Source organism: Haliotis rubra, unplaced genomic scaffold, assembly GCF_003918875.1.
Source record: "Haliotis rubra isolate DU_JTF1 unplaced genomic scaffold, ASM391887v1 Scf1282, whole genome shotgun sequence".
Classification (NCBI taxonomy): Eukaryota; Metazoa; Mollusca; class Gastropoda; order Lepetellida; family Haliotidae; genus Haliotis; species Haliotis rubra.
This window is the reverse complement of record NW_025765206.1, coordinates 134,291-154,616: the sequence shown is the minus strand read 5'-3', so window position 1 is coordinate 154,616 and position 20,326 is coordinate 134,291. Positions and strand designations below refer to the sequence as shown.

Below are 20,326 nucleotides of genomic sequence, written 5' to 3'. Positions count from 1 at the left end.
AACATATAGAAATTCATACCAATAGACAACACTGCTCATGATTACAGCTCTTTCTCCTGCACTCCTGTATATGAGCACAGTTAACGAGTCATTTTGGTTTATGGAAAATATAGCATTTGCAAGAATAATATGGCGTCGTGTTTACGAAACCTAGTAAGAGTATTGTTGGTAATTGGTAGTTTGTTGACTGTGTTTCTTGTATATATATCCCACTTTTCCAAACATCTGCCCCATACCTTCCCTTGGTCGACTACAGAAATATTGATGACAAAAGCAACAACGGAGAGACTGTTTAATATGATGTTACTTCCCACATGCCCGGACAAACCACCAAATATACGTAAGTATATTAATCATTAGGGTACTGCGCCATTAAACAACACCCTGGAAAAAGCAATTGTTGCCACATGTTTGAGACAATCTCATCCAGGGCGTGTTCATATACCCTCCGTACGGTCTGATATCTCATATGTGTGGCCCTGTACCCTGAAAATGGTCTGATATCCTTTCCGCGTTGCCTTTTGTCCTGAATATGGTATATCATCTGTGTGTGGCCATGTATCCTGCCTATGGCCTGATATTCCTTCTGTATGACCATGTATCAAGAATATGATCTGATATCACTTCTTTGTGGTCATATACTTTTCGAACTGATATCCCATCTGTGTGGGCATGTGCCCTGAATATGGTCTGATGTCATCTCTGTGTGGCTACATAACTTGCATATGGCTAGATATCCCTATTGTGTGGCCACTTACGCGGAATATAGTCTGATACGCCCTCTGTACACTAAATATGCCGTGCATGCTGAATATATTTATTATCAAGACCATGGCTTGCAGTACCCGGAACACTTTCTATGTCTCCTCTATGTGGAGATGACTCTGAATATGGTTTGATATCCCCTCATTGGAAGCAAATCTATCGTCTGCATTATTTGGGCTTTTCTTCCAGTGTCAAGAATAAACAGTGCCATAGAAAAGAAAACGGATACATTTTCTGTTTCAAGTTGAACCTGTGAAGCTGAATCTCACAAACATCTCCCTAGATGAGTTGCAGACTAAGTATCCCTCCCATCCCGGGGACAGATACAGGCCCGAGGGGTGTCGGTCCGGGCAGCGACTGGCCGTTGTTATTCCTTACAGAGACAGGAAGCAACATCTGGGGATCCTCCTCAACAACCTCATCCCCTTCCTCAAAAAACAACAGGCGGACTTTACGATATTCGTTGCAGAACAGGTAAATGTGTGTGTGGTGTAGTTTTTGCTGTTTATGTGGTTTATCATTTTTCGGTTGAACACTGGAAATGTATCTTATCGAAAAATGGTTCCTGCTTGCTACGCCGGTCGAAATACCGGGACCGAACCATAAATGACCAGTATGCAAATCTAGTCTTCTAAGAGCAGGGTATGAAACCCACAAAAATTTCAGCCAGACCACAGGGCTGGTTGGATGTAAAATTTGCCAGCCCAGACCAAAACTTACCTGCCCACAAAAAAATGCTAATATACATGTCTAAAATTTAACCCGACCGTCGGGCAGGTGAATTTGAGAACCTTGCAGTCTGTGTTGAAAATAACCCATCCCGGGCGGTCGGGCAGGCAGGTATTTCGAACGCTGCTTAGAGTCTTCTGAACATGTCGCAAGGCGCACTTGACGAGATACGTTGCAACGCAGGTAACTTTACATATATCCTCATTGAACTGGCCTGTTCATACACACCATCCCTATAGACCTTGTTTTCTTTAAGCTGGTATTTTACGTATGTCTGCCCTGCCCAACATGGCGAAATAGCAGCTGTTATAAAACATTATGTGTGATCCTCACTGTAGTAATTTCTTGATAAAAATGTATGAAAGAAACCTTTTTAGATATTGTAAACCACGTAGAGCTACAAATCCAGTCCCTTTATACTATCAACCTTCTGCCGACAATTTATGAGCATGTCAACACCTTTAGTAGTATAAGAACTGATAGTTTTGGACTAGTTCCCTCCAAAGCCTTAATTAGGTTTAATAAAAGGTCCATCAAAGATGAATAAATGAGCGTGGTCGAATGAGACCGTCATTGATATGCATAAGTTTTTGGTGATTTTTTTTTCTTGGGATTGTGTCACAAAGAATATATTATATTGACTCTGCAGAAGCAGCATTGATATAATAGGAGCCTTAAAATCTGTAGGGCACAGATGAGTTTCGGTAACCAAAATACAGACAAATACAAAACAAGTGCAAAAACAATACAAATGCAAAAACAATACAAATGCAAACACAATACAAATGCAAACACAATGGAACCAAAAAGTAGCGTACCTGTGTACCTCTCCCGGCGGGATAAAGAATATGGAAGTGGCAGCCCCTCCATCCAACCAACACCAAAAAGCGGCAGACGTTCCGGAGGCAATCTATACGTGCAAAAAGTTTGCTGTAGCTAAATACGAAGGGGAGAATAGATTGTTGCTACTGCTCTCTATGCCGACTGGACAAACGATTCCAGTGTATGGCTGCAAGATACGAGAAACGATGGTTGGTGGACCGTTTCTGTGTGGACTTGGCAAAAATCTGACACTCGAGATGATCGAAAAGTCAAGTTGGTGCGCCCCAGAGAGTCAAAGTACCTGTAGAGATCAAGCGTGCATAACTTCCAACTAGTCAAAAAAAATCCCAGCAATAGATTTGCTGAGTGCTGCTTTAGCAGCAAAATCAGTCCAGAAATGCCAACATGGCTGGGTAACCAACAAAAGACGATGTAACATTGGCCAGTTGCAAGTTCATTATATAATTCAATAATTTCAATTAAAAGTGGATGTTTACTGGATAAGGTTTTATTAGCCTGAAGGCACGAAAGATTATATTTTTCTTATGTTTAGGGTGTCTTTGAATATATTAAGGAGCTGTTTATTTGGCGTTTGCTCCTGCTGTAAAAATAGAGCTGTTATCCGGTATTCTAGAAGATATTGTTCTGGATCCAATGACAGTGGCTTTTCTATGATTAAAAACACGCAGTATGAAAAAACTTTGAATGAAATAGTACTTATATACCCTCTCAGGTCTGATTGTGATGCACATGTACTGAGACGTGAGCAGGTTTCCGTTTGTTGTAACCAGAGGTAAATAGCTGAAAATCCGCCATTTTGTTTTTTTATGACGTCATCAACCCCTGGTCTCGTGTTTGAGTCTATATTAGACTATGACTCAAATGACTAGTTTTAGACTAGGTGGGCAATCTAAGGTCCCCAAACAGTGTTTAGGAATTCATTCTGAGCTTAGTGGTCAAAGAGAACGGCCAAGTCCAATGGCCCAGGCAGGATTTGTGTACTTAATCAGAGGGGACGCTTTGCAAGTGTTTCCAGTGTGGTCTCGCTCTCAAGAAATGGGTCGTCACATGAGCGAAATATTCTCAATCACGACGTTAAATCCAGTTTCACCTCACCTCACCTCAAGGAATTAGAGGGTGATCCCTGGGTCGAACATGGAAAATGGTCTCCAGACTGTCCGTATTTGGCGCTGATGGGAATACCTCAGATAGAGGTGACCCGCTGGGGTAGTCATGTGAATTTACATGTGTAACTAAGAGTGTGATGTAAAATACTGTATACTTGTGAAACTGTTATTGGTAGTAAATAAATATTAGGGTATATTTGCATTGGTTGTCTATGTATAGTCTTTTGTCGATGTATAAATACAGGCTTCTCAAATACTAATCTCATTGAGATCCCAACCATGATAGGAGTAAGAGCTTGTTTTCTAGAATGATGGCTAGGTACGTGTTTTTAAGGTTCAAGTTAATGTTTCAAGACGTTGAGGAGATTCGACAACACATCTTAGAAATGAACAGAGAACACATTCTTGCCATCAATGGTATTATCAACAGGTTATTAAAGGGAAGATCACCAGTGACTCGACATGTAAGACGTCGTTTCCTGAGGAAAAATGATAGAAATTATTATCTAGCGGTTTTACGAAGATTAGTTCACAGGCTATGGGCTACAGATGGTATTTTGTATGTTTTGCCAGTTATGTGCCTATCGTAGCATTTGTTTTGAAACTACAGTTTGTCAATACGCTTGCAGATAATGCCGTTCAAAATGCCTGGTTGTTAGATAGAGCATTGGCTTAGTACCTTTTGGGAGAGCATGTATGACGCTCTTGGTAGTTATGCTGGAACCAAGAAGCTATACCGAGCCATGGAAGCTGAAGGTCAGTTAAGACCATGTGGTCTGGAGACAAAACAGTTAGAACAGATCGCGTAAACGCACCATGCTTCGCGGCTCACCGAGAAGCATGACTTTTTACGTGCGGTCAGACCACGTGCTCTTGACCACGTGGGAAACGGTCGAATCGGTCAGTTGTGTACAGGTTATGCTTGGGTTAAGATGTAATTGAGTTTAGACGTCAGTTGAGTTCAGGTTTCCCTTGAGTTCGGTTGTTTCTTGAGTTGGGTGACAGCTCGTCAAAATAGGATTTAGATATTTTATTTTAAAATAGGACTGATATAAAGAATGTATTAGTGCATCGAAATAGAAGTTCCATATAGCTAGCTGCTATAGAGCTAGATACTGTAGATAATAGACTTACGCTGCAATAGAGCTAGATAGTGTAGATAATAGAATTTAAGGTATCAAATTAAGTTTCTTGCCTCATTAGCATTTGTTATAAGAGATTCACGTTTAGTTCCCCATTTGAATTGTTTGAATTATTTCCTCAGTTTAATCAAGAGAGTCACGTTTAGTTCCCCAAATAGCATATTTCGATACTTTAATCATAGTTAGTTTAGTTTTTAATTCCACTGCGCAACACCATGGATATCTATATAAAAGGCCACGAAGGAAATTTAGCATCATTTAGCCGTGGACCAGTGACAGTGACACATCGCCTCAAGCTGTTCCTGTTTTCTTCATGAATAATCCGCAATACAACCTTTATGTGTCTGATGCTGATTAAATGGACACGATTTTACATGTCCTCGGCTAAAGGGAAAGGAGATTCTTATCATTCTATAATACATGGAGGAGAAACATCTGCCATGATGTCTGTGGATCCATGTTCATAACTGTATGACCCAGAGTGGAAGAAAGACAAACGAAAGGAATCAACAGAACTGCCACAAGATTAATTTTGTTACCCGTATTCAACAAGTTGTCGGACAGACCAAGGCTCTTATTCTTGTGAAGAAGAACGGTGGATCTAAAGCCGATAAAATGTTTTCCTCCTCCCAGAGTCCCATGAAGAAACAGAAGATGACTTTTTAGATAAAAGCAGCTTGTAGACACGTTCGTTGCCATTTAGACTCGGACCGCCATGCAGTCAAAGACGTGTCACATGTGCACTCAGACTTTTTTCAGGACCGACAATATGTTGAGACATAGAAGACCTAACTCTGCATATACCATTGAATTATTTCTTCACCTATAACAATCATTTCTTTTACAAAAATCCAAATGTATTCTTTCAATATCCAACTATAACCCCATACATTAGACGCATAAGGTAATGTGCTGCAGACATAACAACCAAAGTATTAGAGATGCAAGATTGAGAGCGACCTGATATTATTGCAAATGGACAAAAGGGACTTTGTACCCTGATCAGTTGACTGCCACTGAGCCTTTAAAAATAGGTCACCTATCCATCTAAAAGGGTTCAGTAACCTATGTGTCACATGATGTAAAATAAGTGTATTGTCATATAGTATTCATGGAAATAGAAATGAAATGGTTTTTGATGTTTATTGAATAGTTTGAGAGCAATGAAAGTTACACATTAAAATTTTGAGTAAAAGCCGCCGAAACTTTTACACGAGAGCAAATATAAATTTGTTTGTTTTCTTTATTGAGTTAATACAATTACACCATATATGACAAATGCTAAACCATTTCATCTTTATCCAACCACTTGACCCTCAATTGAGCCCCAAGTGACGTTTTAACAAGTTATTCAGTTTAGTAATCACCAGTACTCAACTGCGTTTGAGGGTCTATTTCCTGTATTTGATTCCGGTCACACACTTCTCCCTAAATGATGGAAGCTGACCCCTGAGTATACAGAGCTCATCATTCATTCTAGGCTGCCCCATTCAAGCACAAAATTTACGTTTGGCGCACTGAAGATATCATAATTTATTAACAAACAGCTACACTCGTTTATTGTTCACAGATATGGAAAATAAATACTCAGAACTTGAAGGTCCGGGTTCGAATATTGATCTTCAGTAACCCATGCTTGTCGTAAGAGGCGACTAACGGGATCGGGTGGTCAAGCTCGCTGACTTGGTTGACACATGTCATCAGTTCCCAGTTGCGAAGATTGATGCTCATGCTGTTGATCACTGGATTGTCTGGTCCAGACTCGATTATTTACAGACCGCCGCCATATAGTTTGAATATTGCTGAGTGCGACGTAAAACTAAAATCACTCACTAAATTCTCCTAATATTAATATTAATATTGTAATATTAATTCTACGTTGAAAATTCAATAAAACATATAAATAATTACAACGTATCTGTACATCAAATTTATCATATGACGTTTGCTGTGTGAACCCAACAATTTCTGAATGGCCCACGAAAATTGAGTCAGTGGGATTGAGTCTTGGGCTCACATTTCCCCACACCTAGAAAGAACTCGGGGTGCACATTTGATCACACAACTGTGTGATAACGTCTTAAAACAAAATAGAGGATATTACTATCACAGACCACTAAGGTCAACACTCAGGTCAACCTAAAGGTCACACACCTGGCCCGGAAGGGGGCTCATCCAAATGTGGGGTGGGGTAACTGTCAAAGTCGATTAGGTCACAAAAAATCACACATCTGTGTGATGTCGTGCCTTGTTGAACCATATCTAAATATGCGCGTCTATCAGCAAAGTAGTATAGTGTTAAGGTAACACTAAATCAGCTCGGAATAACATATATGGGATCTTCCTATGTTTGTCGTTGAAACATATTCCTTACTTGTTTCAGGCACCAGGAGGAACTTTTAACCGAGGTCTAATGATCAATGCTGGGGTGGAAGCCGCGCTTGAGGCGGATAACTTCACCTGCCTTGTCATCCATGATGTCGACCTCATCCCAGAGACTAGCGACAACTACTATCGCTGTCGGAAAAAACCACTTCATCTATCCACTGCCAATGCGAAATTTGACTATAAGTAGGTGTCTATCTCTACGTTATGCACGGTCATTGTTATACCTTTTCATTTTCAACAAACATTAAGGGTGATTGGTTTAAGGAATCGATTGGCTGTTTTAACCCATGTGCATTCAATATGATATGGTTTGAAATGACAATCACGTACAAAGTACGTGTTGCAACAATGCATATATACTTAGTTCCAGAAGAAACGCAACATTCATGTTCGTTTTTTAAATGTCCATAAATAAATCTACTTTACAATCATATCGAATGTGCATGTTAAATGTTCTTTGAAACCAATTTTCGAAAGTAACCTTCTGAAACAAGACTTTGAACGTCAGATTAGCCGTAACAACTGAATCTAATTATTGAACATTTTTATGGGAAACAACAACAGAAACGCATCACATAAACGCATGCCCTGACGCGTTGTGCACATGACTTTAATGAGACGACACTTTCTTCAAGAAAAACGAGAGAAAGAACCCTTTAAAAGATGCAACGGCAGTTTCTGTTGTGTTCTTTTTCTGAATGGTTCAGAGAACAATATGCCACGTCTGAGCAATGAAGCACGTCTACGTGCTCTTGGGATAATTGATGCTGGTTCCAGTGTTGTCAACGGTGCACAACATATGGAAGTAGATCGGACAACAATTTACCGACTGATTAAATGCCAAAATCAATCGAATTCGGTGAGAGATCGACCTAGAGATGGCAGGCCACGAGTGACGTCACACAGGCAAGACCGTTACATCGTAACGTCACATCTTCACAACCGTTTTCTTCCAGCTACTGTTACACCCTGTCAGACAACTGGGATGCACAACAGACCAATTTCAGGAAGCACTGTGCGTCGACGTTTGAGAGCACACCGGCTACACTGTAGGAGACCCTATGTTGGACTGATTTTGACGCCACGGCACCGTCGTCTGCGCTTAGCATGGGCTCGCCAACATCAGCATTGGGGATATGCACGGTGACAGAACGTTGTTGCTGTGTCCAAGTTGCAGATGCGAGAGTGAGAGTATGGCGTAGACGAAATGAACGTTTCAGAGCTGGGGAAGGCATGTACCACCTGTAATCTTCCAAAACAACGGTCAAGGTCGTGGAAGGGATGCAACTGCACGACACTGCATTGACAAAGTCTTAAGACCTGTTGTCGTCTCGTTCTTTAGACCCAGACCACATTTGCAGTTCCAACACGATAATGCCCGCCCAGCCGCCATTATCACAGGACAATTCCTGGCCAATCACCACATCCAGACAATGGTTTGGCCACCTCTTAGTCCTGATTTGAATCAAGTGGAACATCTCTGGGACGAGTTGTACCGACGCCTTCGTCAAAGACCAGTTCCTCCACAAAATCGGCGGCAGTTGGAGAATGCAGTGTTGCATGAGTACAATAACATTCCCCGTGCTTTCATTCGACGTTTTTTCATGTCCATGGGAAGACGGTGTACTCATGTGATAAACAATAATGGTGGTCATACCAGGTACTGATGACATCGAATATCAGCTTAAGCGTCTAAACGTGTTTAATGCAGACTCTTCAGGTTGGACACAATAAAACATTTAATCATATCTTAAATCCACTGTCGTTGCTGTTGTCTTTTATCTTTCTTTGGTGCATTCTGTGTAAAGCATATAGTGTCAGGAAGCATGTATGTGGGATAACAGTTCTTATTTCAAATGGACATGTCGCATTTCTTTTGGAACTAAGTATATAACCATTTGAAAGTACTGTTTCAGTCTTGATACTCCTTGAGTTCATATTTGCGAAACACCACAAAATAAGTCAGTTTTAAGAAATAGATGACTATCGTCGAGTTATTTAATCTCTCTAATGTTTTAAGTTATTATTGATTTCACATCTTGAGGCTTGCTGAGCGAAAAACGTCGTTTTAATATGTCATTTGAGGACGTCTTTGGGTGTGCGAAACAACATCAAATGCAAGCTGTGGCGATGCAAATATCAATATTGTAGTCCTTCAGGGAAACCATCACCTCAGTTGGTTTGATTGCAACATGATACTCTGTTTTCGTACACGTCAGTGAATATCTGTATTTAATTCTATGATACAATGAAACGTGTCAAAGATATTAAGGACCCCATTCCAATCATTTTACGACAAAGCATCCATTGCATGTCTTTATTTTGAAAAAAAGCAAGATGAATAAACATGCAAGATGCCATTCAAATTTGTTCCATTAGATTTCTGTTTGTAATAACCAAAATATACGTTTTGTCAGGCTGCCATATCAAGGGTATGTTGGAGGAAATATTGCAATAACGCCAAGTCAGTACAAGCGGATCAACGGCTTTTCTAACTTGTACTTCGGCTGGGGTGGAGAAGATGACGATTTCGGACAAAGGTAATGCTCGTTCATTGTTGGCTAAACGACGGTAGTCTATATATTTACAGACAAACTTGGAATCACGAGACAGTTCATACGCACATTTGAAGCAATGATCATTCAAGGTTCTGAACCTGTTCACCTTACCAATGATTCGTCCCTTAGGACACATGGTTGCTAAGAAGGTATTCTCATACGATGTCCCCAATGAGGTGAAAGATGATGTACATGTCTTTGGAAACTGCATAATGACCACTTACATAGTTATAATTACTTTCGCAAATACCGGAATCGGATCTCTAATATCCACATATCGACTATTCAGTGCCTTGCGGCTAGTATAACCGCAAACGAGACTGAATATTCTCTGACGTTTTATGTTTGGGATACTTCCAAGGGATACATACATTGCACATCATTTGGAGGAGACATTTTAAGTGAGTAAGTGAATGAGTGAGTCATATTGGCAAAATGTCAGCCATATCGTGATTTTAAAAGTTATACATTCATAATAAACGCAATTACATTATAAAAACTATGAAGGACAGTAAAAACATACATCCATCAACTGAATCATTCAAACCTTGGATAAACTGTTGATCTTAATACTTAACAGTGTTACAGACAAATACTGCCTTGTCGGGCATCTTGATCCTGATTGTAACGATCAGACAGGGTTGAACCCACCCGGACGTGACATTGTCTGTCTGTTGAAAACTGTGATATAAAAAAAGGTTAAAGAACCTTCAAACCAAAATGATGTATATCCTTTCGATGCCATGCTTCTAGGTGCTATCGTATGCTTTCTCGAGATCAAAGAATATCGATAGTTCATGTTCTTTATTGACTATAGCATTATTAACAAAGGATTCTAGTCGTACCAAATGATCAATGGTACTACCATGTTTCCTGAAACCACATTGAATATTCGTTATAAAGTTATTGGTTTCAAGATACCAAGTTAATCGAATATTTACCTGTCGTTGCATGATTTTACAAACGTGCGATTTTAAAATATACTAGGCACATAAAGAAACTGTGCATACAAAAATTTAAAACCTAAATTTATCAAACCTGTGTAGACACATAAGAATTAAACTTAGAGATTAGTGACATGTATCCAACATGCATGCACGTGCCACGTTCCGTGACACCAGTGGGTTCGTCCCTGAGACGTGCAATACGTTGTTGCACGTGCATTCCGGGAAAGAGAAGCAGAGCAAATGAATGCCACACAATACTGTCACTTTGGAAAGCTCAACCCCTGCCCTTGCGATCGGTCGAAAAATTAAACGGCTATTGAAACGCATAGCATGCCAAGGCTCACGTCTGCACAACGTCATGAGGCCATTGGGATGGTCCGTGGGGGAATGTCTCAACGACAAGTGGCTGCACAATTCCACTGTCACCGGAACACCATTTCTGCACTGGTGAGACGCTACCAGAACACAAATGACGTCATCGATCGGCCACGTTCTGGACGACCACGTGTAACAACACCAAGACAGGACAGATGGATAAGGGTGACCCATCTTCGCCACAGGTTTCAGACTGCAGTGATGACTGCCCGAACCATCCCAGGACTTCGCCGTATCCACCCCAACACAGTTAGACAACGTTTACGTCGTCACGGGATCAGACCACGACGTCCCGCCATACGGCCTATCCTGACACAACGTCATCGACAAGCTCGACAATGTGGTGCCGAAATCATGTCTGCAGACCCTTGTTTTGGTGGAGAAATGTTGTTTTTACAGATGAATCCAGGTTTAACATGTCCCATAGTGATGGACGTCAACGTGCCTATAGACGCGTAGGAGAACGTTATGCACAGGCCTGTGTCTTTGAGAGGAATCGCTTTGGTGGTGGTTCCGTGATGATTTGGGGTGTAATAACAGCACACCAAAGAACTCCTTTGGTGATTGTTCAGGGCAACTTAACTGGTGTGGGCTACAGGGATCAGATTCTTCGACCTGTGGCAATTCCTTTTCTGCAACGTCATGGCCCTGGGCTAACATTCCAACAGGACAATGCCCGCCCTCATACGGCAAGGGTTGCTATGGATTTCTTGCAACACCACAACGTTGACTTACTGCCTTGGCCTGCAAACTCACCGGATCTCTCCCCGATAGAGCATGTTTGGGACAAGATGGATCGACGTCTACGCCGTCTTCCTCATCCGCTAGATAACGTCCTTGACCTTGCAACAGAACTTGAGAGAATCTGGCGTGACATCCCACAAGCCTTCCTTGCACGTTTGATAGGCTCTATACGTCGTCGATGCACTGCTGTTCTCAATGCCGATGGTGGACATACCCGTTATTGAGCTTGTGACCTTTGTACCTTTGACATTGTTATCGTACTTATCAACTCGGATAATATTTTGACAACGCACAGTTTCTTTATGTGGCTAGTATACTAACGTAAAAAACTTAATCATACATCGCACGAAGTTTCTTATATATTATGTAAAATTTGAAAAGATAAACTTTCTGATGGCAAAATACGCCTGCCCAAAGGGATAGAGTCGTAACGTAAGGTAATGTGGCTTTGCTTCTCATGTAACCTCCCCTGTGTTGTATAAATGACAACACATGTGATTCAAAATAGTTTCGAGAGTTGATAAGTAGACATTGACATATATAGTTATATCCCTAAATTAAGATACGATAAGTTGGTCGAAGGTGGTCTTGTATGGAGAGCGCTTTTTAACTCTGAGCAGTCCGTCTGTCATCAAGCAGTGAAAAACGTCGACATTGTAGTGAATTTCTATATTGGCTTCACGCAATTGGTAACAATAATACAAATGATGATGTTGGTATTTGTTTCTAGAATGGCAACATTTGGTCTGCGAGTGGAAAGAAATACTCACGTGACTGGACGGTATTATGCACAATCACATGGCAAGGATAAGGGGAATCCTATCAACCCGAAAAGGCAAGTATTCTATTTTGCAACTGACGTGAGTTTCAACTCACAAATAATGATTCTCATTTAAAACGATTCCTGGTGTTCACTCGACACTGAAGAAGAACGAATTGCAGTGAGTGGTATAATACAGTTGTTATTTTGTTCAAAAGATAAAACATGAGCAAGTATTCAGTGCGACATTCAACATGATGCCCTAAAACATACCACAATTATCTAGTTTGATATCATATTACCACTTTTAGGCAAGAATTCTGACGTGGAACTTTCAACACATATTACTGAGAAAATAGAGAAAATGTTCAACCTAATGATTCAAACAGTTATTTCACTCAGTCTGGTAGTCCTCTTTTCAATTACCAGACATTGACAGTGATGGAAATAGAAATAGATTCTGTATTCTAAAAGACCACTTGGATATCTTCTTTAGGTCAGTGGTGAGTAAATGCCAAGAGAGCAGAATATTCAACCCTTTAACCATTAAGCAGTTAATTGTGCGTCCACAACTACAAAACAACACAAAATGAAAGATTAATCCCCGTGTTTTGAAACAAATACCTTTCCGTTCTCTCCATACTTGTCAAAAACACTATCACCACACGTTGGACTTTTCTACACAACCAAAAGTTCCTGTCAGCTTAACGACAGCATCGCCACACCGAAAACGGTTCCTGGGTGATGTGCCGGTGACCATCGAATAGGTGTTGTTCGAGAACTTCTTGATCTGTCTAGGGACGCTGAAACTAACTGACTTCTCCGACCAGTCGAGCCTGGAATATAAATTAAATCACGGAAATTGGTTTGGTCGTATCTCCATAACATCTATCCTATAGCAACAATTATTTGATCTGGAAGAGCATCGTTACAACTTTGTGTACCTAAAGTATCAATCGTGGATCCAGCACATTCTGGGGCTCGCCCCACGGAGCGATCTTATAGTTAAGATAGATTCTTTGTGAGTTACAATCTTCTTGAGATGAGTGAATGAGTTAATATTTACAGTCACATCGGCAATATGTCAGCTATATCGTCATTAAAACAAGTTTTACAATCACGAAAAATACATATAAATTACAGAAAGCATGTCAATCAATGACTGTAAAACAACTATACTATCACAGACATGAATATAAAACACGTATGTAAATATAAAACTGTTTAACAATAGAAGACGATACAATATAAAAACAGGCATTTGAATAGATTGCCAACAACTGGCGGTAGATCACCATACTGGGGACCATGTGACTTCCAGTACATTTGCTTCTTACATGAATCCTAGATGGATTTGCACCATCCCATCAGCTATTAGCAGCTTTTGACAATCTGGCCATACATTAAAGATAGTGACATGGTTAAATTTACTTTTCATGTTTTGGGACTTACGTACCCCCACAGGAGGACAATAAGTTTTCAATACGTCAACCCCCTATGACGATACAGCCACTCTCAAACAATACTTCAACCCCCTGTGAGGATGAAGACTAGCACAATTTCAGCTGCTCAATTGAACTACACAATTTTGAAATATATATCTATTTACAAACCTTTTCTCAAAATCTATATTTTTAAAAATGCAGTTATTAAATGATAATCAAAGTAAAAAGACCCCTCACTGTTTTGACATGCTTGACCGTGATTATTTCATCACAAGGGATACAAAACGGAGGATCTTCACCTTTCAGGAAATACTTATGTCTATAATATATTGTATGGCCAATGTGACTTTATCGCATAATGACCTCCTACAAATCTGCACTGACAACCCAAGTAACCAATTTTTGATTTTATCAGATGTAGTTTATTGGTACCAACATGGAAGTCCCACTTCTTTTGCACCAGATCTCGGATATATGATGAAATATTAGCTAACATCTGGTAATCCAGAGGATAGTGTTCTGGATCCAATGACAGTGGCACAAGCCACTGCGCCATCATCCTTGGATCCATCTGTAAGTAAGGATTTGTGTGTATTATATTTACTTTTTAATTGCTTAATTTTTTTTTAATTATTGATTATATTGTAATTCATTAGTTTCTGATTTTTTAATTGCTGTGAGATTTAGGTCAACTTGTGGTCTAACTATTTACCATGGAGGAGGATGAAAGGAGGTATATTATCCAGCTGAATGCTAGCAACAGAACGGAAAGGTTTGACTCTTATTCCTAAAGGTGGAACCAAAATTCATTAGAATATACATACAGTTTTGTTATGTATTGTAAAGTTAATTTTATACGGAGATGGTTTAGAGATGGCTCACCAGCCTCGACGTAGTGACTGTCAACAGATCCAAGAGAAAGTCTTAGACGTTGATGGTGGACGGAATCTATTCGTTTTAGGTGCTTTTGCAGGCTCAACCACAATGGAGCCATAATCAAGTTTCGAGCGGATCGATGATCCATATAGGTGTAGGAGGGCAGCTTGATCCCACCCCCACTTTTAGTTGGAAACGACTTTCAACAAGTCGAGTGCCTTCAGGACTTAGTATTTTATATGCGGAAGAAAAGTTAAATGGGAGTCAAAAATTAGACCCAAGAACTTAACCTCCTTGACAACGTTGATTTGAGTCCCATTAAAACATATACTGGACAGAATAAGTTAGGGATATTGGTATTTTTACGATTGATATTTTATCAGAGTGTCAATGAATAAATAGATCATTATTCATAAATGTACATATATCCCTAACTATTTTTGTCCAGTATAGTTCTGGGTCTTTATGTAGTTTATATTTACGGCAGAAATGGATGCAATTTGATTTTGATTGAGAAAATCTGAAACCGTTTTCATTTGACCATTTGTGAATTTTATTGAGACACAGTTATAACTGAGTCTCTATTGCATGCATATTTTTACCGCAAGAAACATTAAAATCGTCCTAAAAAAAGATCCATCGACTGTATCAGTAAAAACCTTTGAAAGACTATTCATTTTAATACCAAATAAAGTAACAGATAACATACAGCCATGTGGTACACCCTGATCCTGAACGTAATGATCAGACAGGGTGGACCCCACACAGAGCTGAAATTGCCTTGTGTTTAATAACTGGGAGATAAAATGGGGTAAACCACCTCTCAAACCGAAATCATGTAAATCCTCCAAATAGCCGTGCTTCCATATGGTATCATAGGCTTTCTCCGGAGCAAAGAAAATTTATACTATGTGTTGTTTAGTTACAAGTGTTTTTTTAAGAAAGGATTCGAGTCGTACTAGATGGTCCATAGTATAAAGATTTTTTCCGGAAACCACACTGTATATTAGTAATTAACTTTTTATTTTCCACATACCAAATTAATCTGTTGTTGACCATACGTTCCATGGTTTTGCAGACACAACTGGTCTGTAAAGAAACTGGTCTGTAATTGCAAGGATCAGTATGATCCCGGTCAGGCTTCGGTATAGGGAATACAATAAATTTATTCCCCGAGATGGAAAATTCCCTGATAACCATATTTATAAAAAAAGAATAGTTAGCATTGTTTCAAAACATGATTCGGGCGAATGCTTCAGGAGCTGATAGAAGATATCATCAGCCAGTTGTTGCGTCAAGAGTTTGCTCAAGGGCGGTAGCTCATGTTATGGAGATAATTCATTATAATCTTCACCATTGCTTCAGTTAAAATTGATTCTTTTCTCCTCCTGTTTCTGATACTTTTGAAACTGAGGGTCTTAATTGGATGATGAAGAGTGTTTGGCAAGAGTTTCGCCAATTTACGATGTATGATTCTGCTTTTTTCCTACACTTTCTGTCCGGTTTACATTCGTTATTAAACCATGGACCCATATTAAACCAAGTCTAGGGATTCCGAATGTGTGGAATTGCAGATGACTTTCCTATAATTTAGTCCGGAATGTTGTTTAATATATTTGAGAACAACTGTATAGGTTCTTTGCTGTTCGCAAAAAGATCATGTTTTAAGTGATCAGTACATTGTGTCTTATATAATGACCAATCAACATTGCTGAACTATTTGATCGGCTTTCTAGAAGTCAGTAAGAAATGAGACATAAAACTTTATGGATAACAGCTTCATATTTATTGCATAGAGCGACGTTATTTAACTTGATACGTTGTAAGAATCTACATCGAAACGTCGCTCTATGCAATAAATATGAAGCTGTCATCCACAAAGTTGTATGTCTCAGCATTGGTGAAGTTCCTTCGTCACAAAGGTGGATTATCACCAGAGTTGATTGTTTTGAAAATGGTGGGGAAGTGATCACTCTCACATAGTTCATGGTGGACCATCCATTCAAATTCATTATTCAAAATGGAGTCGGTGAGTGAAAGATCAAGTGAAGAATATGTTCCCGTAACTGGATGTAAATAAGTTGCTGAATCATCACTGACCTTTATTATTAGTGTGGGCACGTAGCCAAAGCGGGTTGTGTCCTTTGAGGTCACCCATGATGTTTCATGGCTTTGGAAGCAGATCTTATAGATTTTGAAGATCCTACTGTTGAATATCAGAAGACGGAGGCATATGCAAGCTGCACACAGTGATAATGCAATGAGTCAGTCAAACGGCTTCAGTTTGGAGATTGGTATTAAGATGGACAGGGCTATGTATTATACCCTGCCGTACCAAAATGGAGAGCTGTACTTCTTAGGTATGTCCCTTAAAGGCCAAATGTTGACGGTTGAAGATCTTGTATGAGTAATGTATTTAACTGTATATTTCGGTCTTCTGCAATTCCACTGAATTATATTGGCCAGTTGAGTCAGGTGGCTCAATTTGAGATCGTTCCCTTGAATGTGAGAAGGAACTATTCTTCCGCCTGACCTGTGAGGACAGAGTAACCTTCATATCTAGAAGTCCAAAAGATTTTTCTAGAGCAACCTCAGGAGGGGAAGGGATGGTAGGGGTTTGTTTACTATTTAATCTGTTCCTTACCCCTTTTCTTGCATGAACTTGCGCTGGCGGTACAAGCCGTTTCAGATGGTTTATCAATCTGACTCTCTCTCTTTGACATCGAGGAGTAGACTGAGTGACTGGGGAAGTAGACTGAGTGACTGGGGAAGTAGACTGAGTGACTACGAACGTAGGTAGAGTGGCTGAAACAGGTTCTTCTGACTTGTCCATGTCAAGTCAATCTGACATGCAATTGAGGATGTTGCTATAGCACGGGTCACTGCAGCGGAATATGCTATATTCAACGGGATTTTCGCATCTAAGTATGAAATGTTTTTTTCACACTTTACTTTCATAATTTTCGCTTCCCTTTGCCACACAGGGCAGGACCTGGATGAAGAAGGATGAGCACCTTCCCAATTCGCGCATTTATACTCTTTTTGACAGTCTGTATTATCCTGGCGATCTCCACAGCAGTGACACACCACAGAGTTTCGACATGACTTAGACCCATGACCAAAACGTTGACATGTATAACACCGGAGTGGATTGGGAACATACACCTCCACTCCGCAAATATCCTGCTGTGATTGATTGGGGAATGGTTGCAAGTGCAAATGTCAAGAGATAGGTGTTGGTGTTTACGACGACGCCCTATTTCTTGATAGTGAAACGTTTCGCCGCTGTAACAGCCTGCTCCATAAGCTCTGTTGCAGCCTCAGTATTTGCAAACGTTTTAAATGACCAAAGAATTAGAGTTTGCTGTTTCCGTGCACACTCTACCAGAAGCGAGACGAGGCTTCTCTTATCAAACTCTGTATCAAAGTATCTTTGCAGTATATCACTTAACTATATACTAAGTAAAAGCGTGTCTTTAAACTCCTCTATGAAGATCTGTACAACAATACGACTTCTCTTGTTTCTTGTATCTTTGCAGTATTTAACTTAACTATATTCAACATAAAAATGTGTCTTTAAACCCCTCTATGAGGATTTGTACAACAAGAAGTCATCTCTTGTTCCGCCTCTAGGAATAAGTGTCAAAAACGTCCTTTCTGCTGCTGGCAGTGAGCTGGAAAGTATATATCCTCCCCGCATTCTTTCCTGTGCTCCTTGGCAATTAGTGAGCCCAGATATTGACCTTTATTTACAGATGAATCCAAGGATGGTGGCGCTGTCAATGGATCCAGAAAAATATCTTCCACAATACCGGACAATAGCGGAAGGCAATGACATATTAACGGCTGTTAAATATAGTAATACCACCTTCAATATAAACAATACATAATCTTTTCGGACTCTAATTTCGTGTCTTCAGGCTATAATGTTTCTTGTGAACATCCAATTTTGATTATAATACGATATCGTCCTCTGTTGGTTTCCGAGCCATGTTGGAATTTCTGGTAATACAATGGCTGATTTCGCAACAAATCTGTGACACCACTTCTAATCCCATACGCCGACTACAAACCTGTGCTTAGAACATATACCGTGTACATCAAATAAAACCAGCAATTTGTTACACCTACTTGGGTTATCAGTCCAGATTTGAGGAGGTTATTATGCTGCGATGTAGCATTGGCCATACCAGATACACACACGAATACTTTTTCTCCGTTTTGCATCCCTTGTAACGACAGAAACACGTTCAAGCATGTCCTGCTTGACTGTGTTGATTATTCCATCACAAGGGATAAATATTTCAGTGTCAAAACATTGAGGGATTTTCTAGTAATGTAAATTGTCATTGTCTTATTAATGTTTTAAACGAAATAGAATTGATTGGAAAGATGTGGATGATATGTTTTCTAAATAGATTATTGTTATTGTAATTAAGTTATATTTGATAAATGGTAGTTTAAATTACCAACCGAGATTGTCAGTGGCTGTATCCGCAAGGGGGTTAAGGTATTGTAAAATTATTGTCCTCCTGAAAGGGTACGTACGTCCAAAACATTCAAAGTCAATTGTAATCTACCACATAATTTAATCGTAGGATATATGTTATTTTAACTATGACTAGATTTGTCTCCAATCGTTAGCAATTGAAGGGTTGGTGTAAATCCAGCTGGGGTCCATGGAGGTTGCAAAAGTACATGGCCGCACTCTATCTATGGGGCGGAGGTCTGTAAATAATTGAGTATGGACCAGACACTCCTGTGATCAACATCATAAGTATCGATCTACGCATTTGGGATACGATGACATGTGTCGACAAAGTCAGCGAGCCTGATCACACGATCCCGATACGACAAGCAGGATTTGCTCAACACCAATTCGAACCCGGATCGTCACGGATGGTGTAATTTCTGGGTATTACCTACTCAATAACACCCGTAAATTTAACAAGAGGTTAAGCCTTCTCCTAACATTATTTGTAACCGTTTTGGTTTTTGAAATATATGCCATGTAGCTCTACTCACGGGGCATAAAGTCTTAAGAGGCTCCAGGAATGGTCCTCGACAAATAGCATCTGTACATGTTTTTTATGTTTAATTACCCGTGAAGATCCGGGTTAGAATTGATCTTCAGTAACCCATGCTTGTCGTAAGAGGCGAGTAACGGGATCGGGTGGTCAGGCTAGCTGGCTTGGTTGACACATGTCATCGGTTTCCAATTGTGGAGATCGATGTTCATGCTGTTGATCACTAGATTGTCTGGTTCAGACTCGATTATTTACAGACCGCCGCCATATAGCTGTAATATTGCTGAGTGCGGCGTAAAACTTAACTCACTCACTCACTCACTATGGTGTTTAATCATTATTTCAGAAATATCTTGCTTGGGAAAGCAGTCGGACGATTGAAAACGGATGGGCTGCTCTCCACACATGTCAATACCACAGTATCTCACAGAAGTGTTGTCACGTTGCTTACGGTATCCATAGATACACAGTTCTATGCAAGAACAGCCCGTAGATAATATTGTCGCTATATGCGACTGTCACAAAATACCTTCGGTCTGTGATGTTAAAAAAGTTGGGGGAGGTTACATAAGATATTGGTACTGTGCCCTGTTATTGATTTGCTTATTTTAGAAGATGCTA

The 20,326-nt window shown here is 39.9% G+C and overlaps 1 protein-coding gene across 1 annotated transcript; it reads left to right on the top strand.

Moving 5' to 3' along the window:
• Window positions 1-245: 245 nt before the first annotated feature.
• Window positions 246-20,316, top strand: LOC124266850 (beta-1,4-galactosyltransferase 3-like). The gene is made up of 6 exons (XM_046701663.1): window positions 246-340; window positions 1,010-1,239; window positions 6,969-7,156; window positions 9,391-9,513; window positions 12,328-12,432; window positions 20,052-20,316. The coding sequence occupies exons 1-6, from the start codon at window positions 265-267 to the stop codon at window positions 20,200-20,202; spliced, it is 873 nt and encodes a 290-aa protein (XP_046557619.1). The 5' UTR covers window positions 246-264; the 3' UTR covers window positions 20,203-20,316.
• The last annotated feature ends 10 nt before the right edge of the window (window positions 20,317-20,326 follow it).